Source organism: Rosa rugosa, chromosome 7 (assembly GCF_958449725.1).
Source record: "Rosa rugosa chromosome 7, drRosRugo1.1, whole genome shotgun sequence".
NCBI classification, from domain to species: Eukaryota; Viridiplantae; Streptophyta; class Magnoliopsida; order Rosales; family Rosaceae; genus Rosa; species Rosa rugosa.
In genome coordinates, this window is record NC_084826.1 from 7,678,833 (window position 1) to 7,706,542 (window position 27,710).

General features: G+C 38.8%; 2 protein-coding genes and 1 long non-coding RNA gene across 6 annotated transcripts; 1 reads left to right on the forward strand and 2 right to left on the reverse strand.

The window, feature by feature from the left end:
* Positions 1 to 4,021: 4,021 nt before the first annotated feature.
* LOC133722362 (uncharacterized) lies at positions 4,022 to 9,255 on the forward strand. 4 transcript variants are annotated; one of them, XR_009852647.1, is made up of 7 exons: positions 4,022 to 4,141; positions 4,310 to 4,436; positions 7,080 to 7,544; positions 7,935 to 8,015; positions 8,256 to 8,331; positions 8,599 to 8,698; positions 8,786 to 9,255. It is a non-coding gene; the product is annotated as an uncharacterized LOC133722362 (long non-coding RNA). The 4 variants fall into 4 exon arrangements; XR_009852646.1 differs by having other exon boundaries at positions 4,310 to 4,379; positions 8,786 to 9,254; XR_009852645.1 differs by lacking the exons at positions 4,022 to 4,141; positions 4,310 to 4,436 and adding an exon at positions 5,947 to 6,717 and having other exon boundaries at positions 8,786 to 9,253.
* A 516-nt stretch (positions 9,256 to 9,771) lies between these two features.
* LOC133722754 (protein RKD2-like) lies at positions 9,772 to 11,955 on the reverse strand. The gene is made up of 4 exons (XM_062149622.1): positions 11,557 to 11,955; positions 11,072 to 11,432; positions 10,123 to 10,226; positions 9,772 to 9,841 (listed from the first exon to the last, which is right to left on the reverse strand). The coding sequence occupies exons 1-4, from the start codon at positions 11,625 to 11,627 to the stop codon at positions 9,772 to 9,774; spliced, it is 606 nt and encodes a 201-aa protein (XP_062005606.1). The 5' UTR covers positions 11,628 to 11,955.
* Positions 11,956 to 23,241: 11,286 nt separating this feature from the next.
* Positions 23,242 to 27,473, reverse strand: LOC133723627 (protein DETOXIFICATION 53). The gene is made up of 3 exons (XM_062150518.1): positions 27,248 to 27,473; positions 26,817 to 27,059; positions 23,242 to 24,957 (listed from the first exon to the last, which is right to left on the reverse strand). Exons 2-3 carry the CDS (start codon positions 27,045 to 27,047, stop codon positions 23,545 to 23,547), a joined length of 1,644 nt encoding a protein of 547 aa, XP_062006502.1. The 5' UTR covers positions 27,048 to 27,059; positions 27,248 to 27,473; the 3' UTR covers positions 23,242 to 23,544.
* Positions 27,474 to 27,710: the final 237 nt, after the last annotated feature.

Sequence of the window (27,710 nt, forward strand, 5' to 3'; positions counted from 1 at the left end):
ATATGAACATATCACGAGCATAATTGGATTTTGGAAGGAAAGGGTTGTGCAAATGAAATTACTTAAACACCAATATATCTGATGCTCTATATTTTGGGTGCTAGTGCTACTTACATCAACTATCTTTGTTCTTTTAAATTGAATTTATTATACCTGTCAATTAATTTTAAAAAATGTCTCTAACGGGGATGTGGTTATGGAGGAATTTTCAGATATTATTGGGTTATCTTCCGGGGGTATCACATCCTTATTGCTTCTAATCTTCTTATGGTCGTTGTCGAAACAATTGGAAGATAACATGGGATAGTGATGGGAAAATTATCTAGTTAAAGAGGTTCACTCGTTCTCTTGATGCTGGATTATCTTCGTTTGTATTCCTTTTTTTTTTTCTTTTTTTTGAAAAAAACTTCGTTTGTATTCTTTTGTTTCTTAGAATCTCCTCATCCCTTCGATAAATTAGTACTCGATCAAATTTTCAAAATAACTCTCTCATATTCACCATTCTTTTTCACTTCCAAACAAATAAGTCGGTGACTCTAGCCGACGAGGGAAAGATACACATAACTTGGCCATATGCTTCAACATGTAGTACATAGTATAATTTGTTCGAACCCAAAGTACTAGATGATCTGATGGTACAAGTTTGATTCTTAGACTTGGCCATGCTGTTATAAATAGGGTAAGGCTCCACTTGAGAATACCAGCCACTCCTTTTAACATTTTCAAAATGAACGTCCCCTTTCAAATTAATACACGACACGTGTGAGTGAGACGTGGGAGATAGGTTTATCGCATGGGGTATAGGTAGCATTCATTGTGTACGCATTGGCCAATCACATTTCTTGTTTACTTTTACATGTTAGTGAAATGGTGGAAATGTGATCCCACATGTTCCATCACCATCCTAATTGAAACAAGTGTCTGGAGACTTCTAACCTTGAGAGGATTTGATTGGCTAGGTAAATAATTTTTTTAAGTAGCTCAGTTGCTGTACTCATAACCATTCAACAGGACATGAAATTCATAAGGTAGATTTGATGACAAATTGGAATTCCCAATCTGCAAATAATTAACTTGGAAACTAAACAAAAAAACATGATGGATTGGCATTGAACTCTATGAACGCTAACTATTTACATATAATTTCAACTTGCATCTTATTTCATTTAGTATCACTAAATGATTACGTAGACGTGGTCTTTGATCTCCAGGAGCTATTGGCCTTCATTATAGCGAGCATGCCTGCGTCGCTTCGTCTTTTCGTTGAGTTGGAATTCAGGAACTTCTTCTACCTCAGCATGCCTTGATTTATTGATCAAAGTAGATATGTGGCATGGATATCAAAACAGAACAGAGCATGAGGATCGACACAATAACATGTATTGCCCTTAGGTCCAGAATCAACATAAGCAATAGCTGCAACACCAAGCCTCTCTGTCTCGTAGCAGCTAGATATATGCCCAAGCTTTTATTCAAAAGCCCTAGCTAAACAGCCCCAGAAGATCCTATTAATCCTCAACTAATTAGAATTCATATAGTAGATTTGATGACAAATTGGAATTCCCAATCTGCAAATTATTTACTTGGAAACTAAAAATAAAAAGAAAATCAAATAATATTCACTTTAAAACCAGCTAAGGAAGACTCGTGATCTAACTAACATCATGAGAGGTCATGAATTCAAAAAATTAAACTAATATAGACATACAAGCTCTAATGTGGTCCAAAAAGTTTTATTGTAAAGTTGGTGTAAGTGCAAGTTGGTGCTCTGAATCCTCCATCCTCAATCATTATGACTCACATTAAATTAGGTCATAGCTAAATAATCAACGTACTTTATTTGGAAGTTAGCTAATGCGAACATAACACGTTAAAAATGTACAAACGACATTGAATCCCCACATTCGATGAGACTCATGAGAGTGACCTAACTTTGGTGTTCATTGTCTCTGGTGGCGGACAAAGTACTAACATTACCCTGCAAATGTTTGGAAGGTAAATCTCTTGGTTTATTAGGTTTGTTACTGTTCAATTAAAGCTAGTTATTATGTGGAAATGACACACCTTATGGAAAGAAAATTTATCTATCTTCAACGTGATGGATTGGCATTGAACTCTATGAACGCTAACTATCTACATATAATTTCGACTTGTATCTTATTTCATTTAGTGATACTAAAATCGAGTAGACGCGTGGTCTTTGATCTCCAGGAGCTATTGGCCTTCATTATAGCGAGCATGCCTGAGTCGCTTCGTCTTTTCGTCGAGTTGGAAATCAGGAACTTCTTCTATCTCAGCATGCCTTGATTTAGTAATCAAAGTAGATAAAGTGGATATCAAAACAGAACACAGCTAGAGGGTCGACACAATAATAGTACTGCCCTTAGGTCCAGAATCAGCATAAGCAACAGCTGCAACACCAAGCCTGCCTGTCTTGTAGCAGCTAGATATATGCCCAAGCTTTTATTCGAAAGCCCTAGCTAAACAGCCCCAGAAGATCCTATCGATATCGACGATATATCCTCAACTAATAAAAAACCGAAAGAAAGAAGACGATCGAGTCTGGCACCTAGAATCTAACAACGAGTCCCTTCCTATATTATAGCTAGCTAGTGACTTCATATTAGAAGCGAATTGAAGCAAGACTCACTAATGGAGCTTGGTCAACAGTTGTCTTCATATATAAAAGATAAAAAGAATGCATGCAGTGATGATTGAAGAAAGTATTTCATTAGTAATAGAAGTATTTCATTCGTAATATTTTTGCTATCCGTACTTTGTCATCTAGTAGAATCTTTACAGAAACTTAATGGAGGGGGCAAGTCCCATAACGTACCGGAATGGGAGCCCTAAAAGAATGCAAGATAGAAGAGTAAATTGAATGGAAAATTCTTTCAGGTGAACAAAAAGAATAGAACCCATAACAACTTCGTAGTGTCTGACCACGTTGTAGTCCTACAACTAACTGGAAGTAGCAGGTAATGCGATTTTGCACTCCCTCCCCTCCGCATATGCCTTGCTGTCTATGCTCATCGGTTCAGCATCCTTATTGGAACCCTTGTTCAGTTTAGCAAACATGTTGCCATAAAACTTTGCCTCCTTTGTAAGTTTGTATTGAATCCTTTCATCTTCTCCTTCAAAGTTTTGTACTCCAGCTGCATATTTATGTTGTTAGGGTCTATTACTCTATTTCATGATCTTTCTTGATGTCAAGCTCAGCCAAATCCAAATCTGCCAGCTGGATATATGCCTGAGCGCTTCTGTACAGGACCTTTACATTCTTACCCTCAAGCTCCAACACCTTGGTACGTACACAGCTTTGCAGCCTGTTTGTTCTCGCGATCTTTCAGCTTCAATTTGGAAGCAGCATGATTACCAGCTAAGACATTTCTTTATATAGCTAGCTATAAAGTATAAACATGTGGCTAAAGTCCCCAGGTTGGTCTTCCATGCATATGGTTTTGAAATTTTAACAAATTCAAATATTCTCTTTATGTCATTCTCAAAAAAAAAAAAAAAATATTCTCTTCATGTATATAAATATTAGGATCACTAATAAATCAAGCAGACACTGACGTGCACTTGCACCGACATAAATGGATGATTAGATTCACTACTAGAATTTACCCTTTTAGTCACAAAATTATAGGTGACAAACCTTAAAATTGTGACCTATTGTGGGAATGGGTCACAAAATTTCTAATTTTGTCACCAATACTTTTGTCATTTGGACCAACACTGTTCTCCATTCATTGTGACGGAGGGCATGTAGTTAGTGTCAAATTTTTTTTGACACTAATCTGTTTTTTTTTTTTGGCAAAGTTTTTGCCTTTTGTTTAGAGACCTATCTAAGCCTAATCAACAAAACGCGGGAGATATACCGCCAATAAAAAGATCAAATAAAAATTTTAGGACCTGGAGGGAACTTTACCGCCATTCGGCCAGCCAAAACAGTAAATAATATTGTCCGCATTTGCTCGCATATAAAAGCCTAAGGAAAAAAAAAGACCTTCGTCTCTGAACCCAGACTCATAAACATTGAGTGTAGCTGAACCCAGACTCATGAACCTTTGTCTCTGAACAATCCCTACGCCTTTACTATCCATCTCCATTACTTTCAACTCACAATCTCAAATTCCAGGTTAGTAACTTCATAATCAAAACCCATAAACTCTTATTCTCAATTTCAATGTCTCTCTTGCACTACTTGTAGTAGTAGTATCTTTTTCTTTTTCCAGAATTTCCTTGAGCTATATTCAAAATTTTCTTTGTATGTGTTAATGGGTATTCAATTTTCTTTAATTTCAAGGGTACTATTAACGGCAAAAGCTAGCAAGGATATTAAGGAATCAAGGGTACTATTGTCGGCAAATTTCAAGGTAATTGAGAAATCAATCTTGTTCTCTCTTGCTTGCTACCTCCTTCTCATGGATAAGGTAAGCTAGTCGATCTTCAGAAAGTTATTTCAATTTTGTTCTCTTGTTTCTGAAATTGATCTATTCACAGATTTGGTTGTTGTTATTTTTGTGAGGTAACTACTGGTAGTTATAAGGTTGTCGCTGTATATATGTGTTGATGTCGTAATTTGGTTCGACAAATACTTTTGACTTTTCAACCCATTCCACGTGGTATGCGTTGAAATGTCAAAGAGTCAACGTAGGACTCTGACCTGTCAATGCACTTAAACCTTTCATCGAGAAAGAAAAGATAACTCTAAGATGGAAATAATCATGACTAGTGAGATGCCTCACTTTGGTACTCCAAGTCTTCAACCTTGGATCTCCATCTCTTAAGTCTTGGACGGTCACCATGTAATTGACTCACCATCTTGGATGGCAAGGCAAAAACATATCATGACCTCACTACCAGAGAGGCATAATCCAAAGGAATCAAGAGCCTCAACCCCCAAGACCAAGAGTTCGACCCCCAAGCTTAGAAGCCACGACCTCCAAGGCTAAGGCCTCGACTACCAGGATCACTCTTAGACAAAGTAGTTGCAAATGAGACATGGTTAGCGGAAATCAAGGGCCAACTCTTGCCTATTAGGCCAGGTGTCGCGCTCTGATGATAGGTATGGTCGGAGGGCATGGTCCAAAAGTGACGTGAGAGGAAGAGACCACATAGTTGTGACATCTGTCACCAACTCTGTCAGATGGAGTGTCAGGAAGCAAAAATCATGGGGCTGACACCCTGATTTTCGGGAAGAACCCATGCCTTCCTTCACCATCTCAGCCATCCCTCTCCTATAAATACTGCTCTTTCACAAGCAAAAGGGACTTCAACTCTCTCTTCTCTCCGAAAGCTATGCCAAAATGCATAATCCTTTCCATAGAGCTCCGCCAACTCGAGGTGGTGGAAGCCCAACATCAGGTGGAGGAAACCCGACGTGAGGCCATCAGTTCCACACAAGAAAAGAGCTTGGAAGCCCAACATTAGGTGGAGGAAGCCCGATGTGAGGCCATCAGTTCCACCCAAGAAAGGAGCTTGGAAGTCCAGCATCAGGTGAAGGAAGTCTGAGGCGAGACTATCAGTTTCACCCAACAAGGAGCTTGGAAGCCCAACATCAGGCGGAGGAAGCCCGATGTGAGGCCATCAATTCCACCCAAGAAAAGAGCTTGGAAGCCCAACATCAGGTGAAGGAAGTCCGAGGCGAGATTATCAGTTTCACCCAACAAGGAGCTTGGAGGCCTAGCATCAGGTGGAGGAAGTCCAAGACGAGACTACCAGTTCCACCAAACAAGGTAGCTTGGAGACCCAACATCAGGTGAAGGAAGCCCAAGGCCATACCTTCAGTCACAAGTGGACAACCAGGGCTACTCACGTAGTCAAACTAATCGAAGGGAAAGATAGGCCCACTTGAAGAAAATAACCCCACCACTTTACACTTGGATTTCAACGGAACTTCCGTTGACTCATTGATGCCGAAATTGGCACCAACAATATGCTTGCTAGTCTATGTTTAGAGTTGATTAAGCTTCTTGTTGTTATTTTCTCCATCAACTGGAAATGTTGGGTTACTCTTTGTTGATTGGTTATGGTTGATAATTGCTATTTTGTTAGGGGAATGAGGTTTGATTATGATGGGAAAGGTAAAATGTTAAGTGTTAGGAGGGGACCGTAAGAGAATAGCCAGAGTTAGATTCAGCTTTGATTACCATGGCCAAGTTGCAAATGACTTGCTGTTCTGGAGGTGCAAGGAGAAACTGAGTGTCGGGCTCTATATATTTGTTTTTCCAAATCCTCCAAGTTTCATTACTTTAAGTGTCAATTGTGTTTTGTCTTTGCTATTTCTGCTGTTAGTAACATGGTTCTTTTGTTTCTCTTTTTTGGTCTGATACCTTTTTGAGCTTAACTATATATGCATAGCTTTGCTACCACACATGATTGTTTTCTAGGGGACTAAATCCCCTTGGGGAGATTTCCCTTCATTTGGTCCGCTTTGAGATTTCAGTCATTTCTCCTCACTTTGATCTGTGTTGAGGGATTTTACCTCATTTAGATCTGCTTTGAGGAGATTTCACCTCACTATAATTAATACGCCTTGTGGGAATTTCACCTCACTTGGATCCGTCTTGAGGAGATTAATTTCACTCACTAAGGTCCGTCTTGAGGGAATTTAACCTCACTTGGATCTGTTTTGAAGAGATTTTACCTCACTTGGATCTTCCTTAAGGAGATTTCATCTTGACTACTCTTTTAGCTCTTCTTCCTTATCAGGTAAGACCTCGCTCTTTTGATTCATTTTTCCTTTGAGTGTATTCTTTGGTTGGAGTGTTGGAATTGAGTTAGATATTAGCTTTGAACATATATATAGAACTTTATAGGTCTGAGTTGATTTTCCTTCTGAAGTTCTAGGTAGTTCATAATATATGCAGCTTATATTATGCATGTAAGTAGAGTTGTGGTAATATCCAAAAAAAAAAAAAAAGTAGAGTTGTGGTATCCTGGTTCCGATTTAACATTTTTTTTTTATCTACTAAGGCGGTTATTTTTGTTTTAGGTTGTTAGTTATTTTGTATTTGGTTTTACTAGTTTTATTATTATTATTATTTTTTTAATCATTTGGTTTTGTTTCCAAGGGATAAGGATAGGTGGCTGACGGTCTGTTAGAGGAGGGAGGAGAAAGAAAGAAAAGGAACAGAGAGAGGGATGGAAAGAAAGAAAGGGAACAGAGAGGGGAGGGAAAGAAAAAGAAGAGGGGGAGGAGGAGAAAGAAAGAGACCACGGAAAAAAATAGAGAAGGAAGAAAGAAAACGGAGTCGAAGATAAAAGTAGATGTACGTGTAAGGGGAAGAGAGTTTTTGACATTTGAGAGAGAAAGAATCAGGGTTTTAGTCTTGCAGACTTTTTTGTGAGTGTTTAAGAAATCCAAGCCTAGAGTTTTGATTACTGTAAGTTTGAAGGTGTGAGCATGATTTCATGGTTTTGGGTTTCACCTTTGAGATTTCCGGAGCTGGGGGTATTTAAAGAGGCTGAGATTTTTAGCAGAGGTTGAGCTTTATTTCGGTGAACTCTATGGCTTTTGCTTCTGTTTAAGATACGAGGTGAGTGGCTTTTGTTTGATATCATAAAATGCCTTTATAGTTAAGTTGGATTTCTTTATTTTGTCAAATAACAAGATTTTGGTAACTTTGTATTTTTCCTTTGTGTTAAGTCTGAACCCTTGTTTTTAAGTAAATTAGTATTTAGAATTTGTTGGGTTATTCAATTGTTGTTTGTTTCCTTTTGAAAGTGTTGAAGGCTTCTGGGGTGTTTTTAGATATTTAATCTGGGTGTTAATAGTGGCTTTTCAAATGGCTGAAGCTTATCAGTATGAGAAACTAATGGAGGGACTAATTGTGAATGCGTTATCTATCAATAATGTGTTAGTTTTTATTGAATGCGCTATCTATCAACAATGTGTAGTAAATATATTTCTCCCAATTTCACTGCAGTTCACTCGATTTGGCTTTCCATTAGCTAGAAGAGGAAGTTACCAATTATAAAATTTGGAAGGACTTGGTCATAATCCCAAGGTATGTTACATGTTTTTACCATTTTATTGCTGTTTCATATTTTATTAGTAAGTTATATTCGAGATTGTTCTGCGATATGCCTACTTGTTGTATTGTGAAATAGTACATTGTTTGTTTCCACCCATTTTGAATCTTAGGAATCGGAGTAATTAGGCATGTAAAAATGGATCAGACTTCTTTATTTTTTTTGGTTCCTAAGTTACATATAGGTTATTCCTTACTTGAACACGTCCATTTCAGAAATAGGAACAAGAAAAAATATAATCATTGTGGTGGTTCACGTCCTTTCACGAAACACATGGAAGCTGAAGAACAGGTAAATGTTTGTTATTGTTTAAATTTAGTTGCTAAACTCTATTATCAAATATACTTGTCTAATTGATTTGTTTCATTTTCTTTGAAAACTTATCCCATAATTTGTTCAGTCTTGCTGACATATAAAAACAATATAGAAATAGGATGAGGAGCTTGAGTACAAATGACAAACTATTTTTGTGCACTTCTTATAGAGTATTTACATACTATACTTTTCTCATATACCATTATTTGGGCTTTGAATTGCTTTTGTTATTGCCAAATGTAGAAAGGTAAAAATGTGACCTGTTGAGAATTGGGGTCTCATGCATCAACATCGAGGCAGCAATGGTGGTGTTTGGATCAATGAAGAAGCGGAGAGGACAGGGGTAAGGATTATATGTTATAATTTTAGTATATTGAAGCAAAACTGACATCATAGATTAAATGTATAACATATGTTTCATTATGTGTAGAAAAATCTGATTGAAGAGTTGATTAAAACCAAGCAACAGTTGGCTGAGTCTGAGGATACCCCATTTGAAGATGTTGTAGTGCCTATCCCTATGCAATTAGATATCTTGGCTAAGGAGCTTGGAACTATGAAGGGTAAGACCATTCGAGGTGTGGGCTATGGTCTTAAAAAGGACAGATTTTGTTCTTCAATCCCTGCATCCACATCTAACCCAACAAATGCTCAATTTATGAGGTACATTATTCTATTGGAAGAACGACTTACTTCTCTTGAGGGTGAGAAACAACCTCAACCTCCTACACATGATGTGGATGAAGAGGGTGGTGAGGAGGGTGAGGAGGATGAGAATGAGGATATGGATGTGCTTTAGGTGTTGATATCCTCATTAGTTTTTTGCAAGTTATATTTTAGATGTGTACAAATGAAGCCATGATATTTCCACATGCATAGATATCCCTTAGTTTAGGGCTTTGACAGGTTTTTGGGTCTTAGATGTCCTTATTAGCTTTTGGAAGGATACAATTTGGATGTAAAAATGATGCCTTCAAATTTCAAATGCATCCAGCACTTGATATTTAAATTTTTCAAGTTACTATCTTTTGTAAAGTACTAGTTGATAAGCATGTTAACATATATTTTTGCTACTTATTTACTTACCTATTACTTGTTGTGGTAAAGTGTTGATAATTATAATTATTAATTTAAAATTAATTTTCATATATACTATATATTGAAAAAAAAAAATTTGTTTGTCAACCATTCTCAAAATTAAAAATTAATATTTGATAATTAGACACGAAATTAATTTGTCACCAATAGTATTGCATTTGGCGGGTAAAAAAATTTTGGCACCAAAATCTAAAACTGATTCAAAAATAGTGACGAACTATTTTCGTCACCAATAAAGTAAAATTTGGCGGTAAAAAAAAAATGGATGCAAAAATAAAAAAAAAGGATAAGATTTTGAAAAGAATGGGTGACGAAATATCAAAGATTGGGTGACAAATTTATTTCGTCACCCACACCCATTTTAGTGACGAACTTAGCATTTCGGCACCTAAAGGAATCAGTCACGCACTATAGGTGACGAAACTGGTGACGAACTTTTTTTTGTCACCCATTCTTATGGGTGACGAAATTTTCAGAATAGGTGACAAAAGTGGTTTGTCACTCATTGGATAAATTCTACTAGTGATTATATTAAATACACTTTTAAGTTGTTAATAAAAATATTAATTATAAATATCAAGGGTTGAGATCATCTTATAAGTGTTGGGTCATTTGCACCGTCGGTGCATAGAATAATTTCCACAACTTTTGGCCTTAAAATAAGCATGCCTGAGCCGCTTCGTCTTTTCCTCGAGTTGCAAATCGGGAACTTGCTCAATCATTTTCCTCTCTTTCTCCAAAAACTCCAGCTCTCCTTCATTCTTCCCAAACTCCTGCATGTATGATATCTACACATTAATTTTCAGTTTTTGTAACCAACATACGTAAAGGACTATAGGGTCATTTCACTAAGAAAACTTTTTTTTTCCTTTTTGTACTTTAAGAGATTGCTTGTTGGACTTACTTTTCGATAATATCTATACTATTATTAAGAGAAGAGAGCTTGCTCTCCAAAACCTAAGATCGAGGTCATGGGTTCGAGTCACCATGGGGGTAGGAGTGAAATCCTTTAATCCTCTTTTAAAGAAAAGAAAAAAAAAAGCTTGCTCTCCAAAACTAAATTTTTTTACCAATTTAACCTTTATATATTAAAAAACTATGAAATGTAATTAATCAATAGGGATAATATAGTAAATTGTAAAATATAAAAAAATAATAATAATAATAATAAAAAGCAAAAAATGTGATAGTTGTACGAGAAGTTTTTCCACTACCTTTAACTTCTCTCCACACACATAGTGGGCAAACTAGTATCAATAATCCTACCGTTCGACTCTTAAGTGTTAAGTCATATATCACTTTTGAAAATTTGCAACCAAGTTTGAAATCCTTAAGGTAGTGAATTAGAAATAAATAAATAAATTAACCAAATTTGTCCAACCTAAATCGTCCATATTCATAAGGCTAAATCATAATTTTAAATGTCTTGATAATGTTCAATTGGGGTGGAAAAGTGATATACTCACGCATATCAATTGGCTTATGAAATTATTGAGATATGATCGAAAAATAGGTCTCACAAAAAATTCTTTAAAATACAATAAATAAATAAATAAAAAAAGAGTATCTGAATGCAAGACTCGGCTCCCTCAATTGCTATACTTAGGTATATATGTACCTGAATGCTTTCTTCTAGGTTCTTTACGCTGTTCAACTTTCGGCAAGGCCAACGATGAATACCCAACTCTCGACACCTTTTCTTAAGAGTTGTTACAGAGACATTCATTTCTTCAGCTGCTCGAGTTATCGGCATGTAAAAGTATTCGGATATGGTTTCTTGGGACATCATTTTGGCTTTCGATGGTTTTGAAGAAGAACTAGCAATACCACTTCTATCTTCAGTATTGCAAGAAGTGGTATTAATATTGTTGGACATACCCTCTTCTCCATCAATCCCAACACCAAATCCATCTCCAAGGAAAGTATCATCTGTTAAAAGCAATTCATCTTGCCACCCCGATGGAACATACTCACTTCCACTGAGAAACATTGTAAAAGCAATTCAGGAGTACATACATTAGGTTAATGGTCTTGGTAAGAAGAAGAAAAAAGAAAACTTGAAAACTAATTAATCCCGTTCAACACAAAACCTTAAATTGTTACCTCAAATCAAGTGGAGATAATTGGCTTGCGAAGGAAAATAGGTCTTCATCATCCTTGGACAACGAAGCCATGAATGAATCCCTCTCCAGTGATTATAGATAAAAGCTGATCGAAATGATACCGGAAACTATTCTCTCTCAAACTAGCAAACCGAAATTCCAATCGGAACCAACTTTACTTTACCCCAATACTTACCACACAAAGTCCAGACCCACTTTCGCCTTCTCAAATCTTTCACACCTTTCTAAAGGGTTTTCTCTTATTCACTCTCTGAAGAACAAGGAAGGGCAACAATGGCGAAGGGAAAATTGGAAAATGATCGAAGAAGAAATTGACCTCAGAATAGATGTGGTCGATCAGAGCAAGTCACGGGAAGAATCGTAGCCTGAGCAGGCTGAAGTTCCTTCACACAAGGCTGAGCATCTCAGTCCCAATGCTCGAGTAGCTCATTTATATACTTTGATTAACAAGTTTTCATATATAAGTCAACAGTGGTCTCCTGGTATTGGTCAAGCTAGTGGTCAACGGCACAGGATTATATTCGTACTTTTACACTTGGCGCGTTCAACTTTGTCATCTAGTAGAACTGTAGAAGCTTTAGGAAAACTTATTGGATGGGGCGAACTCCCATAAATGGAAAAAGGGCAATAAAAGAACTAAAGAAGCAAGACGCGTACGTCCATAAATGGAATATGAAAGGAAAATTGTTTTTTTTTTTTTTTGCTAGTAGAACTGTAGAAGCTTTAGGAAAACTTATTGGATGGGGCGAACGGGAATAAATGGAAAAAGGGCAATAAAAGAACTAAAGAAGCAAGACGCGTACGTCCATAAATGGAATATGAAAGGAAAATTGTTTTTTTTTTTTTGCTAAATGATTAAAGGAAAATTGTTCGTAATTTCGCTAGTATAATTAAAGCTATAAATCTATAACTTACGTCGCCAAATTTGACCAATTGATATTTTTTCTTCTTTTTCTAACGTTTAATTAGTTTCACTATTCATCTCCTGCATTTTAATTAGTTTCTAATTTATCAAGTTTATTTACTATGTTCGATCTCTGGGTTGTTCATCCTTTGTTTCAAGACGTACTCCAAACACCAAACACCAAACACCACTAACATCGATCTCAAGGTGGTCACTGGTGAAGGTCGATTGCTAAGAGCAAATGCACTCATGGAGTGATATGACCAGTCCTGATCACCTGGTCAGTTGCTGACCAGGTGATCAGGATCGCGGATCGGTGATATGACTGTCAATTGCCAATTTTGTGTAAAAAGATCAATACAGCAATTGGTATAGGTATGACTAATTTATAGGGCCCACTCGATACAACCAATTTGCTTGCCAAGAATGAAGAACCAATTCTATGGTCCGCGCTAGCATGTGGGGGCAAGAAAACCAACTCAATTCATGGTCCCCAGATAGATTTATTAATGTGCACGAGTACCGGAGGAAACATCCCAACAGTTTCATGAAGAATCGATAGGTGTCACTTGGACCTATAATGGTAACAAAAATTGACAAATGCAATAACCAAGAACTTTGATCATTTTTTATCTTGGGTAATTTTGCTTGGCTTGCATCTTCTATGGACATCCAATAAAACTAAAAAGATTTCATCATCATGGCCTTTGCGCAAAATTGATATATAAATCGAGAAATCCACCTTACACTATTAAAATTTAACCATCATATAACCAAAAAAAAAAATTACATTAGTTTCATTCATTTATGACTTAACATTTGATTTTTTTTTTTGTTCCTCGTTATCAATAAACATTTAGTGTAGTAGTAAGAAATTTTTCCGTGGCTCAGATCCAATGAAATTGAGAAAATAAAGATATTAGTAGTCTCCTTGCCCAAAAATAAATACCAACTCAAGAAATTAATCCACCTTATATCATTGAAACTTCTCTGACATTTGTCTAAATCATCATTTAACACAAATTCACTTCTCTTTACTTAACCTCACAAAATGAAATGAAAGATCAATATTTTATTCCTTCATGACTTGAATTTTGGTCTTTCATGTATGCATTGCTAACGAGTATTTAGTCTGCTGATAAGACATTTTTCTGCAACAAATACCCAGTCGATATCGATCTCCAATTGTTATGAAAACAAAAATTAGGAAGCTAAACTCTCAATTTTGAAATTCACAATTTAAGATCCATCCATCAAAAAATGAATAGTCAAATAAAAAATTTATGTTATTAACTAGTTGTTATCAAGCAAACATGAGAACACAACCAATCAATAATTAAGCAAATTGTGAGAGGAGTCGGCTTTTTCTCTCTCTGCTAGGGTTTCTCTCTGGCTGAGAATTTGACCGAGTTTTTGTGTGATGACGGCGGCGTCATCTAGGATGTCGTTACTGGAAGGAGCGGCAGAGGCCGTAAGCCTGCTTGGGGGTTGCGAAGCAATCCAGGACCCTTTCTTTTACCTGTGTGGCCGCTTTCTCTCTCCGAAGAAACCCATTGTGATCCTGTCACTCGCGGCGGCAGTCTCTGGGATATGGGGGCTTAAGGAGCGGATCTTGATCTGGGAGGAGGGAGATGGAGTCTTTGTCTTCCAGTTCAAGGATGATGAGGTGAAGAACCATGTCCTTAATGGCGGACCATGGTTTTACAACAGCTTGATGTTGGTGCTGGCGGATTACGACGGTATCGGTGCTGGCGGATTACGACGGTATCAGTTCGTTGGAGGCGGTGTCTTTCCAGCATCTGGAGGTTTGGGTAGCGGTGAAGGGGCTGCGAATGGCCATGAGGAATAAGTGAGCTCTAAACCTCCTCGGAAATGATTTGGGGGTTTTTGTTCGGGCGGATATGACGGCGGTGTAGCGCAAGGATCCGATCCAGAGGGTCCGAGTGATCCATGATGTACGCCGGAGAATTTGGGCCCGACGGCTATATAGCTTTTCGCTGGAGGTTTCGGTTCTTTTAGAATTCTGATATGAAAAGTGTCATGACATCTGTCTGGAGTGCTGTTTTTTTGGCCATGGAGGGGGGTTTGCGATAAGGGCTTAGTGGCCGTGGCGCAGGCGGGTCTGGAACCAGTGGAGAGCCTATTAGCGATTGCGGTGGGGACGGAGCTGACTGGGAAGGTGCAGGTGCAGCATGGGTCTGAGCAGAATGGCTTGGTGTTGCCGGAAGTGGAGCTGGCGGTGAGGCAGGCCGGCTTGGAGGCTGCCCCGACTCTTTCAGCGGGAAACCCTAAATTGAATTTAGGGTTGACCGTTGGGTTGGGTTTGACTGGGTTGAAGGAAGTTGGGCCAGGTTTTGTGACGGCTTTTGGGCCCATTACTGAGGGCTGGAGTCCAACTACTGCATTGAGTGTGCGCAAGACTTGCGACATTGAGCTGATCCAAGATGGGAAACGACTCTGTTTTTTTTAGGAGGGTTTGGTGGAGATTCCTGTTACTACTGCTGGGAAGGCTCCAAAGAAAAAAGGTCGTCCTCGTGGTCAACGGAACAAACCCAAGCAGGTGAGTGTGGCTCCTATTGCTAAGGAGTTGGAGGAGGTTCCCTTACCCCAGGAGGGTTAGGGAGGGTTTCTTTTTTATTGCTTTGAATAAGCGAGCGTCTACTCGGCCCTTGCTCCATGTTCCTTGCCCTTGATCGTTGCAGTTGCTGGTTGATGAGTAGCGATGTACACCATGAGGGTCTTAGGGGTCAACGCTCGTCATATTGGTTGCTTTGATTTAGGGTTGGTTTGGTGTAGGGGTTTTTAGTTTGGCTTTTTCTTTTTCAGGTTGTTTTCTTGTTTTTTCTATTTTTGCTTTGCGCTTTGCAGACTGTCTTGTGCATTGAGATGTATTATGAGGGATTTTCGAATCCTTCTAGCTTGACCGAGTGAGGTCATTAATATTATAAATGAAACCTAATTCCGTTGCTCTTAAAAAAAAAAAAAAAAAAAACATGAGAACACAATCAAAATTTAAATTTCGTAACAATAATGAAATGGATTTGTTATCAAGCAAACATGAGAACACAATCAAAATATAAATTTCATAATAATAGTGAAATGGATTTGTTATCAAGCAAACATGAGAACACAATCAAAATTTAAATTTCGTAACAATAATGAAAATGGATGGATGATTTCTTATTTAAATAATTCCTTAAGGACACCTGAGAAATAAATTAATAGATCAGATCATGTTAGTTTTTGCATAATGAACAGTTGAGCGTCTACCCCAGTTGGAACTTGGAAGGGATCGTTGATAAATACCATTCACGTACATCTAGGAGTTAGGACTTGCCACTTGGGAGTTGGGACATTGCATCTTCTCGGAATTCCATCTCATTTTCTCGACTTCAACTTCTTGTACTTCTTTACCAAAAAAGTAGAGTTCTTGTACTTCTGCTTTTTTTGTTTTTTTTTTTTAACATTCTTGTACTTGTCTACCAAACAAATTTTATGATCAGATTCAACTTCTTCTTCTTCTTTTTTCTTCTGGCCAAAATACATTTCAACTTCTCGTACATCTCAATATTTGTTACCAGTTTTGAAAAAGAAAAAAAAGAACAGCCTCGGCTTTCAAACCGAACCTTTTGATATTGTTAGGTTGAATTGTTGATCGAAAACATCATCACAAAATATATACATATATATAAGAAACATTATTCGATTTTAACCACACATGATTTTGATTATGAAAAAAAATAAAAGTGGATAATAAGTAAACTACATTCATCATAAAATATTATATATATTATTTCAAAAAAAAATTATATATATATATATTACACAAACAATGTTATTCGATTTTAGAGTTATCATTGGAAAAAAACCTAAGGCGACGCCGACTCCCTGTGTGCTGCCACCAAAACCGTCACGGTGTGCCGGTACCGAATCGGAAAATGCTACAAGGCAATATAATCGTATGGAACTGTAGAGGCATAGTGAATGCAGAAACCCAACGTGCGTTGCTGGATATAGTAATGGCCAAGAAACCCACCCTAATCTTTCTTTGTGAAACCCTAGCCAAGAAGCATACCATTGAGACAATCACGCGTAAGATCGGATTCAAAGATAGCTTCTGTGTCCCGCATGAAGATGACTCGCAAGGCCTAGCTATTCTGTGGACAGATGAGACTCATGTTCATGTGCGAAGCCATTCTCCCAACCACATTGATGCTGAAATTGGTAAGGTTGGAACGGATATATGGCGCTTTACCGGTATTTATGGGGTAGCTGCTCGTGGGGGCAGAGATCGAACTTGGCAGCTGATTGAAACCCTAGCTGCACAAACCTGTCTCTTGCCATGGCTGATGGCGGGGGATTTCAATGAGGTTTTGGTGCGTAAAGACAAGTCAGGAGGCCCTCCTAGGGCTCTTGCAGCAATGACAAAGTTTAGAAGAACCATTACTCAATGTGGTTTTAGCGACATGGGCTTTATGGGCAGTCGCTTCACGTGGTCAAACAGATTAACAAAAGAACGCTTAGATCGGGGCTTCCAAACTGTTGAATGGAGGAACAGATTCCCGCATAGCAGAGTGATTACTCTAAGTCCCTCTGAATCCGATCATTGTCCTCTACTCATTGAGGCATATAATGCACCGCCGATCCGAAGAAGATTGAACAGGCCCTTTCGTTTTGAGGAAAACTGGTTTGGGAGTGAGGACTGTTTGCAAATAATAAAGAAAGAGTGGGCAATCCCTAGTACAGGAAATGCCCTACAGCAGATTGGAACCAAAACAAAAGCATTAGGGCTCAAACTCAGAGACTGGCACCGTACCGATTTCAACAAACAACAAACTGAGATGAGAGTCCTACAAGAGAAACTCAACGACCTGATGCGACAACCTCACTCGGTCCAATTGTTTGAAGAACAGCGACAACTACATGTTCGATATAGCCATTTACTCTCCCTGCAGGAGAAGTACTGGAAGCAGCGCTCTAGAGCATTGTGGCTAAAAGAAGGGGATAGGAATACTGCCTATTTTCATAGGAAAGCAAGCAACCGTAAAAGCAGGAATACAATAAAGGGACTCCTTGATGAGAACAATGTATGGCGTACAGAACCCCAGGAAATCCAAAGGCTTCTCAACCAGTACTTCCAAACTATCTTCTCAACAGAGGGTGTCAACACGGAGGCCATGCAGGCAGTAATTGATGTAACACCATGCAGAGTAACAAGTCAGATGAATGATGCACTGCTGGCCCCATATACTGATAAGGAGATCAAAGAAGCTTTGTTCCAAATGCATCCATCCAAAAGCCCAGGCCCTGATGGTATGTCTCCATTTTTCTATCAAAAATATTGGGATATTGTTAATCAGGATATATGTTTGGCAGTGAAAAACTTACTTGATCATGGGGAAATATGGCCGGAAGCCAACTATACTTATCTGTGCTTGATTCCTAAAATCAAGGAGCCTAAAGAAGCGGTGCACTTTCGTCCTATTGCTCTTTCCAATGTTATTTGCAGAATAAGCTCAAAGGTGGTGGCAAACAGACTGAAAATATGGCTTCCTGATATTATCTCCCCATTGCAAAGTGCATATGTTCCGGGAAGATTAATCTCTGACAACACTTTAGTAGCGAATGAGGCTGCTCACTTCATGCACAAGCTAAGACATCAAGAGAACGGTTTTTTCTCTTTGAAGCTTGACATTTCTAAAGCCTATGACAGACTTGACTGGGCCTTTATGTATGCTATTCTGACAAAACTCGGCTTTGCACCTCAATGGGTTCAGATTATCATGCAATGTGTAACCTCTGTAGCCTACTCTATCCTCATCCAGGGTGAACCTTCCTCTCTAATCACTCCCACCAGGGGCATCAGACAAGGTGATCCTTTGTCACCTTACCTATTTATACTATGCAGTGAAGGATTATCAGCTTTAATCTCCCATGCTGTGCAACAACACACCATCCAGGGCCTTACTATGTGCCCCCAGGCCCCTACTTTGCACCATCTTTTCTTTGCAGATGACAGCATACTATTTGGCTCTGCTACAGATGAAGAGTGTTTACAATACAAATTAATTCTGGATACTTATGAGCAAGCATCGGGACAGAAAGTAAATTTTCAAAAGAGTAGTGTTGTCTTCAGTAATAATGTCAGGGAGGACCGACAACAAGAGTTGGCTTTAATTCTGGGTGTCCAATGTGTCAAAGAACATGACAAATATCTGGGACTACCTATGAGAGTTGGACGATCAAAATCTGCAATTTTCGCTTACATCAAAGAAAAGTTGACCAAGAAGTTGGTTAGCTGGAAAGCAAAGATTCTAAGTGCAGCTGGTAAAGAAATCCTTATCAAAGCAGTGGCCCAAACTATGCCTTTGTATGCAATGAATTGTTATCTATTGCCAAAAGCTCTTTGTGATGATATCCATCAACTATGTGCATCATTTTTCTGGGGTGACACAGATAGTAAAAAGAAGATACATTGGAGAAGTTGGGAAAAGTTGTGCCTCACAAAACTTGAAGGTGGAATGGGGTTTAAGAACATTTTTGCATATAATCTGGCCATGCTTGGAAAGCAAGGATGGAGACTTTTTTCCAATCCTCAATCTCTGATAGCAAGACTTTACAAGGCTAAGTATTATCCGAACTGCTCCTTTTGGGAAGCTAAGTTAGGTGACTCTCCATCATTCTCTTGGAGAAGCATCTTAAGTGGAAGGCCAGTTCTCAAAGCTGGAGTTCAATGGAGTATTGGAAGTGGGACGCAGGTTAACATTTGGCAAGACAAATGGATCCCAAACTGCCACCAGAATTTAATCCAAAAACCTCCTAACTGTGTGTTTGAATGGGTCTCGGATTTAATAGATTCCAACACAAGACAGTGGATCCCAGCAGCAATTCATGCAATCTTCCCACCTGATTTTGCTCATAAGGTACTGTGTATCCCTCTCGGTAGAAGACTATTGTGTGATAAGCCTTGTTGGAGTCCTGAAAAAAAAGGCTTTTATTCAGTTAAAACTGCTTACTGGATTGCTAGGACAAAAGTGCTAGAACATGTTCTGGCCTCTACCTCTCAGGGAGACCCGTTTAAAGAATTATGGCGGCGAGTTTGGAAGGCAAGGGTGCCAGGAAAAGTTCAAATTTGTATATGGCGTGCTTGCTCAAATCTATTGCCTACTAGAGCTCAGCTAACTACTAGAGGCTACATGGGTGATCTCCATTGTCTTCTATGTTCTCACAATTATGAAGACATTTCCCATGTCTTATGCAAATGTCCTACTGCAGCTGAGATACTAAGTGCACCCCCTTTTAATTTGGGTAGAAGTTTACTGCCCCATATTGAGTTGAAGGAATGGTTACTTGACCATGCTCTACACTTAAAGAAGGAGGTGTTTGCTAACCTCCTGATGGTTCTGTGGGCCTTATGGAAAAACAGGAATAATATGCTATGGAATAATACAAAGCAATCTCCTGATAATTTGGTCTTAAGCTCATTAGCTTGGCTAGAGGAATTTGGCAAGGCAAACCAAGTCGATCACTCTGCCCATCCAAAGCAGAAGCAATCTTGGCACCCGGCAGCTGCAGGAATCTGGAAGCTCAATGTTGATGGTAGCTTCCTTCCTACTATTGATCACGGAGGGGTGGGTGGAGTCCTCCGAGATGACACAGGAAAGTTTCGGGCTGCTTTTGTAACTCCTATACCAGCTGTTGCCTCTGCAAGACAGGTGGAACTATTTGCTATAAGGGAGGGCTTGAAAATGGTGTCAACACTGCAAGTTAGTAATATCATCATCGAAACAGACTGCTTGGAAGCTGTATCTAGCATTGAGAATGCACAGTTCACTTATGTAAATGATGAGGGAATTATTGATGATATTTGACAACAGATGCATCAGAGGCCGGATATTAAGGTACAATATACTCCAAGACTGTGTAATAGAGTAGCTCACTGTTTAGCTAACGCTGCCTATGCAGCAAGCCATGATTCCATGTGGTTAATGGAACCTCCAGAGTTCATTCTGGACGTTCTCAAAATTGATTGTACCCATCTGAGGTAATTCTGCCTCGTTGAATGAAATATCCATTTGGTTCAAAAAAAAAAAATGTTATTCGATTTTAACCACACATGATTTTGATTATGAATAAAAATAAAAGTGGGTAATAAGAAAACAAGTTCTTTCTCGTTATGTGTCTCAAATTTACTACCCATAGTGTACTTCCAAAAAGAAGCACTAAAAGTTTATATACAAGAAATGCTTAATTTTTTAGGTGCTTCTACTAAAATTGCTTTCAGTAGAAGTGTTTAGAAACCGATCCCAAATAGAGCCTTAGAGCAAGTGCAGCGGTCTCGTTTTGACCGGGCACCAGTAGGGAAACATGATGTGGTGACCGGGCATTTCCATTTCCACTCCTCCACCGGGCCTAATTTACCCAGCCAAAACTTGGCTTTTGATGACCCAGGGGAAGAAAAAGGGCAAAGCCCTGACTAATTTCTTAACCAGTCGAAGGAGAGGCCCAGCTGCCACGTTGGAAGGGGAGAGAACATGGCTGACGTCACAGCTGGAGGAAGCATCTTTTTTGTCGCCTAGCACACCAGAATTGGCTGGTTTGGAATTTGAGGGCCCAACGGTCAAATGATCCAGACCGTTGGATTGAATAGTGAAGGCAGATCTGACGGCTAGGCAATTAATATGTATGATTATATATGTGAGGTAACAAAACAGTAAAATTGATGAACAGTGAAAAAATGAACAGTCTTGACTGGTCAAGAAAAAAAATGGATGGAAACCCATGTCCAGTGGCAGTGAACAGTAACTTGACTGGTCGAATTCTTAACTTTTCGACCTTGACATTTCTTGACTACGGGTGAACTTGCTCTTAAGCTCCTAATAAGTAATAAGGTGGTTTATAATTTATATGACATAAACTAGCACAAGACAATTTGTAGATGACAATAGTAATCTATCAACTAAACTGTTATAAGAAGGACTTTAGAAAAAAACCCTAGGCGGCCTTGCTTTGCCGCACCAAACCCTAAGCAAAACGTCGGCCTCCTTCATCGACGTTTTCCACCTTTTCCATCACCACATCAAGATCTCTCCATGTCGAGTATTGATTCTGTCACCAAAAACTTTGCTACCTCCCTGGCTATCGCTACCAATGAGGTTGTCGACATCTCCTCCATGGATAATTGGGGGGGGGGGGGGGGGGGGGGCACAGCGAAATGCCCAATCATACCTTCTGGCAAGGCCTCTAACTCTAAAGCCAACAAATGCTGCTGACCTGCGTAGGCATTTTCGTCGAATTTTGATGCTGAATAAAGGCTTCAGCGTTCAGCGGAAAGCCCCGAATCGTTTTCTTTTCTCCTTTGATCTTCGAGGAGATAGAAATAAGGTATTGATGGGTGGACCGTGGAGTTTCAATCATGCTTTGGTTGTTATTCAACCATATGATGGAGTAACACCTCTGCAATCTGTAGAGATGGAGGATCTCCTTCTTTTGGGTTCGCATCACCAATATGCCGCCAACATATGAGCAGAGGAACACTATTGCCAATGTCGCCTCTGTTGCGGGTAAGTTTATTCATCTCGATCATAAGCTTTTTGATGCAAATCGTGAAATTAGGGTTAGGGTTTCTCATGCAATTTCGAAACCCTTCTTCATGCAAAAAACCCTAAAGTTTGGCAAAGGGGTTGAGCAAGAGGTCCACTTCTTTTTTGAGAATCTTGTGGGCAAATGCAGCATATGCTTTTGTGTGTATCATAAGGGGGACGCCTGCAAGACTGAAATCACTGCGTCAGTAGTCATGGCGGCTCCTACACCGGCGGCAAGGAAACTAGAGCTCAATGGTCCCTTTTTAGGGTTTCAGGCAAATCAGTTCAAGGATGGATTGTTTCACTTCCAAGGGCTTACCACCCTCATTCTTCCACCGGTGGGAAGATCTCTTTTTGGAGGTGCTGAGCCAAGTAAGGTACGTAAACCTATTGTTCTTCGTCATGCAGAATAACCACAAGCTAATGAAGATAATGCATTGGCCTTGGTACCGGTTGACACTGACCAGCCTACCAAGAGAGATCGGCCCTTCCCATCTCCAAAAAAGCTGCAATTCTTGATGTCTGATTTACTAGAGGGCAAAACAAGCCTTATTGCTCCCTCCAAGAAGGTAAAAATGCCTGAATTCCCTACTAAATTCAATGCCAAATCTTTGGGATTAGTGGAGACAGCAGGTGGTATGCTTGTGCCTGCAGAAGTCATGATGCCTAAACCTTTCCAAGTTGAACTGCCTGGGGGAAAGAAGAAGAGAGGTAGGCCATTGGGAGCCAAGAATAAAAATCCTCCCAAAGCAAAACAGGTTCCAGCTGAAGATGTCCTGAGTGTTCTGTATTCAGGTAAGCCTCCAAGCCCTAGTCTAAAGGGCAAGGAGAAGATATAGGGTTTTTCTTTATGTTTAGCCTATAAACTATGTAAATGTCTGGCATAGTTATAGGCTCACTTTTAATAAGTGGGCGATAAGTTCTAATATAGAATGTCTATCCTATGTACCACGGTGGCTCCTCCACGAAGTCTTGTCTGGCCATTGTTATGTGTCAGCGGATGAGTATGTAATGGCCTTCTTGGCATACGCTATTATCAATGGAATTACCATTTATTCACAAAAAAAAAAAAAACACTTTGTAGATAGTATTTTAAAATATAATTTATTTAGCATCACTCTTGTCACACCAAACAATTTGGAGGTATGAAATTGAAAAAGGCCGGTACTTTAAATATTTGAGTGGAGTGGCTGCAGGCCGACTTTGGTGAGCATTAATTTAAGACGCTCAGAGATAACTAGCTAATCATCTGTTATTTCTGAAACTCTCCAGCAGGAACAAACTATTGGGAACCATGAAGCTAGCAAAAATATATGATGTATTGACAGTACATTGATAAAATAATGACCAAGTAATTTGAATTTTTTCTTTTCTTCCCAATGCCGTAAACAAAAAAAATTGCGATTTCTTGACCAAAAGACTAATTTGTACTTGGTTAACTATGTAAATTATCCTCTGAAATTTGGGTGGTCATGTCAGCTCAGAGATCAGAAGGAGTTAGCGGGCCACTTTCTTCATCATCTTTCTCTTCAATATTAGTCTCTACCACAGCCAGAGTAAGCTCCTCAGCTCTTCTAGTTTGGTGCTTCCAATCTGTGTGAACCAGTGTGTACACCATCATACACACACAAGAAGCCTGTGCTGATAGTAACCCAAGCCACAGCCCCAAAAACCCAACTTTATATGTAAAAGTTGCAATAATAGCAACTGGCAATCCAATAAGGTAAAATGAATACAAGTTAATTCTCGCTCCAAGCTTAGGTCGTGCAGTACCTGTCAAGACTCCACATGCAGCTGTCTGAGGAGTGTTGCCAAGTTCACATAGCCCCAAGATTGGAAGTGCCGTTGAAATCAGTTCAAGAATTTGTGGTTCATTTGTGAACATAGTCCCCCACACATTCCTCACAGAAGTCATGAAAACAAATGCGAAGAGCCCAAAAGCAAACGCGACAAGAAGACCGATTAGGGCAGCCCATCGGGCTTGGCTGGGTTGCCCCGCCCCCAAGGAATGTCCAACCCTAGTTGACAAGGCGGCACTTAACGAAATTGGAAAGATGTATAACATTCCTGTTGTTTGAATTAGGATACCCATTGCTGCAACACTAGCTTGTGGGTTACTCAAAATGCCACAGAGGAACAACATAATTTCATACCACCACCATTCCAAGCACACTGAAACGCAACTGGGTAGTGCTAAACTTAGCAACGGTCTCCATCCTTGAAACGTAGAGACAATTGTGAGCCCACTCCAAGGTTTCAATGCTCTATTTGAGATAGCTAGATAAATCACCAATCCCACATTCAAATTCCAAGTGTTCCAAGCAAGTCCCAAAGCAACACCTTCCACCCCCAAATTCAAGTAAGAGACTAAAAAATAGTTGATGGGTAAGTGCATGAGGGCCGAGAAACATGCAGCTAAAGTAAGTGGGGCGGTAAGGCCTTGAGTTCTTAAGAAGACTCTCAATGGGTTGAGGTGAGCTTGAGCTAGCAATTCAGGGATTGAGCAAACCATGTAAACCCTAGCAACTCTTGTAATCTGTGGGTCTTGACCTAACCATAGGAAAATTGGCTCAATATTGAGCCACGCGAATGAGATGGGTATGGAAACTAATAGAAGGAGACAAAGGGTTTTCTGGAAGGTTTGGCTGAGAACTGTCCATCTTTGAGCTCCATAAGCTTGGCAACAGATTGGGTCCATACCAGTACATAGCCCTCTGAGGATTGAGATGCCTGTAATATTTCCAAACCCAAGTGCTAATGAGCCTCCGGCCAACTCTGCTTTTCCAAGACGACCTAAGAAGAGCATTGAAATTACAGACCTTGAATATATAAGTAGGGATGTTATCACTATTGGACCTCCAATCTTTATCAGCGACCGTAACTCTTCTCCTATCTACAAGGATTCAACAATATGAACAGAAAGTAAGAAAACTGGAATTGCATTACTGAAACTCAGAGAAGTTGGGGGAATTTTTCAACGTCTTGCATTTTATTTTATCTCTAATCACATGCAATTACCATAAAATTGTGATACATGTAACATGCAATTTCAAGAAATAAATTGACTGTAAAACTTTAGAGTAAATAGACATTCCTTCCAATTTAGAGGCATCAAAAGAGTAAAAAACTCAAATGACAAGTGAGTTTTGTATTATGGTTACTCTTCTTGAAATAGTACACCTATAAGTTGAATCTTTGATCTAAGTTTAAATCATTCTTTCTTTTTCTGTTTACCATTGTGCTTTTGCAAGAGAGGTTTTGACACTCTTGGTTGCGGCCGCTTGGCAAGGTCCGCTCACCAATCATAATTCATCTTTTTAATTGTATACTTATAATATCTCTAAGATTCTAGTGAAATTTTAAAACTACCATTGCCCACCTTATTCCTGTGCTCCTTTTAGTCATACCATCCACGTGGCACAACAACTATTCTGAAGATCTTTCCGTGCATTCCTTTTTGTATATTTTTTTTTCTCAACGAAATGTAATAAATAAGCTAAAAAAAAATTGTATTATGGTTCTACCTCGTGGAAAACAATAATTCCAGTCATTGCTATAAGTCCCAAGGACCCAACATAATGTATGCATTATTTTTGCTATTTGGCAATCAACTTTGGGACTTTTTATTCATTAGATAAACTGCAAGTGGCAAAAGGTGAAGTGGTAAGGTATCTAACAAAAAATTCAGAGCATCGGTTTGTCTTGCAAAGTTAAAAGCGAAGCTAATAAAAAAAAATGTCAACGTGCGCCAAAATAATATGGGGTTGCCATATAATTGATTCTATTTGGTGCAGACTGCAGACTTTTTTATCATATCTCCCATGAGTTGGTTTTTGTTTTTGTCAAAGTGTTTGAAATTGTGAATATATAGGAAAAGAAAATGTCCATAAGGATTAGTTTTAGTACGTTGTCTAAGTTGGAAATCTAAGAAACATGTGTTTCAATCACTTAACTGATCTAGATTTTTGAATTCATTAATGAAGCAAAGCAAGCAATTGGAGCTGGCCTAGCTACATTCAATACCTGAATTTATGTAAGTAAACAAAGTCCTTAACAGAGTAAACTAATTTTTTTTTTTAATGACTTAAAGTTATCATGCAATTAAAGTGTGACTTAGATGAATGCAAACAGTAACAAGAAAAGAAAAAAGAAAAAAACACATATTGTTTTCAATAAGATACCTAAGAACCCATTTTAAAATATATGCATAGTAAGTTATTACTTTCCCAAATGAGAGTGAATCTAAAAGTTGTGTAAACACAACAAATGACATGAAGAAGCTAGTCGTTTCCCTTAAACTGAGTAATTACAAGCTGAATAATATGCAAAGCCCCAGTTGAATTCCTTCTGACTTCTAGTACTGAAATTTGTCAAAAGAGAGTATTTTACTCAAAATCATTCGTTACCTCCATTAATATTCCTAGCACGTCATTAATGTCATAATGAAATTTAAAATCAATAACCAAAACAAAACAGACCATTCCCATCGTATTGCCTATGAGTTACATGACATGATGTTCGAGACCCCAGAAACTTAAGCTTTCACTGCACCCTACACCATGCAAACTAAGAAAGAAATGAAGAAGTTTGAGGTTGCGAAAAAAGAACCTCCAATTTTCGAGACTTGATACCATATTAGGACATTCTTAACCCAAAACCTTAAGTTATCGGAAAAGAGGCGTCCACCAATGTTGCATGTGTGTGAAAGAGGGAGAAAGAGTTGGGGAGGGGGTGGTGTTGGGTCAAAAGTACCTCGGTTAGTGGCAGCCGTCCGAGAAGCCCATTTGTGGGAAGCTGCTGCTGTAGCCGTTGACGGAGGTTTTGTATGAAGCTAGTGCTGCTGCTGCGGCCACCTTCACTTCTATCTGACCTCATTGTCATGTACTCTTCTTCATTGTTATAGTCTCCTCCTCCATCTAGCTTCGGAATCAGAGGGTCGTGACCATTTATAATTCCTCGAGATTCAGTACCAGGAAGGCACATGTTTATCCGACTCTGCAAAGGGACACAGATCAAAAAACAAACCTTTTGAAGTACGACCACGGACCACTTCCAGAGATCAGATAACGTATTAATTACTACTCTTTCTCATCTTGAATTTCATATATTCATACTGCTGCATAGCTATTCCTAAGTCATGTGGTCGAAGTTTTAATTAAAAAAAATGAGGTATGATTACAGACCTTGGTATTTCAGAGCCCCAAAGCTGTATGCTGTCTGTCACTTTTGGGAAGCCGGCCCTGTTGGTCTTTTGCAGCCACTTCTCTCTCCGCCCTCGAATTATTATAGCAAAGAAGATGGAGGAGCTATAACAATAAAATGGCGGTGCATTGAAACATGGAACGAACAAAGCTTTGAATTATATAGTAGTATGAGAAATAGTTTAAGCATGCGCAGTAAGCCAGTACTATGTCCACCCAAATTTTGGCTTTATCCAAGAAATTCTATTATCACATTAATCATGTAATTAAATACTAAACTGGGTTGGTTAGTGTATATATAGCAGAGTGATATGCTCAATATGCTCAATGATATACATAAACTAAAGTCTGTAAATAAGAGGGTTTCTAATTTCTTTAATTATCAAGTATCAACTAAACAAAATGTATAAGACAATGCTGCAGCACTGAAATATATAAATTACGA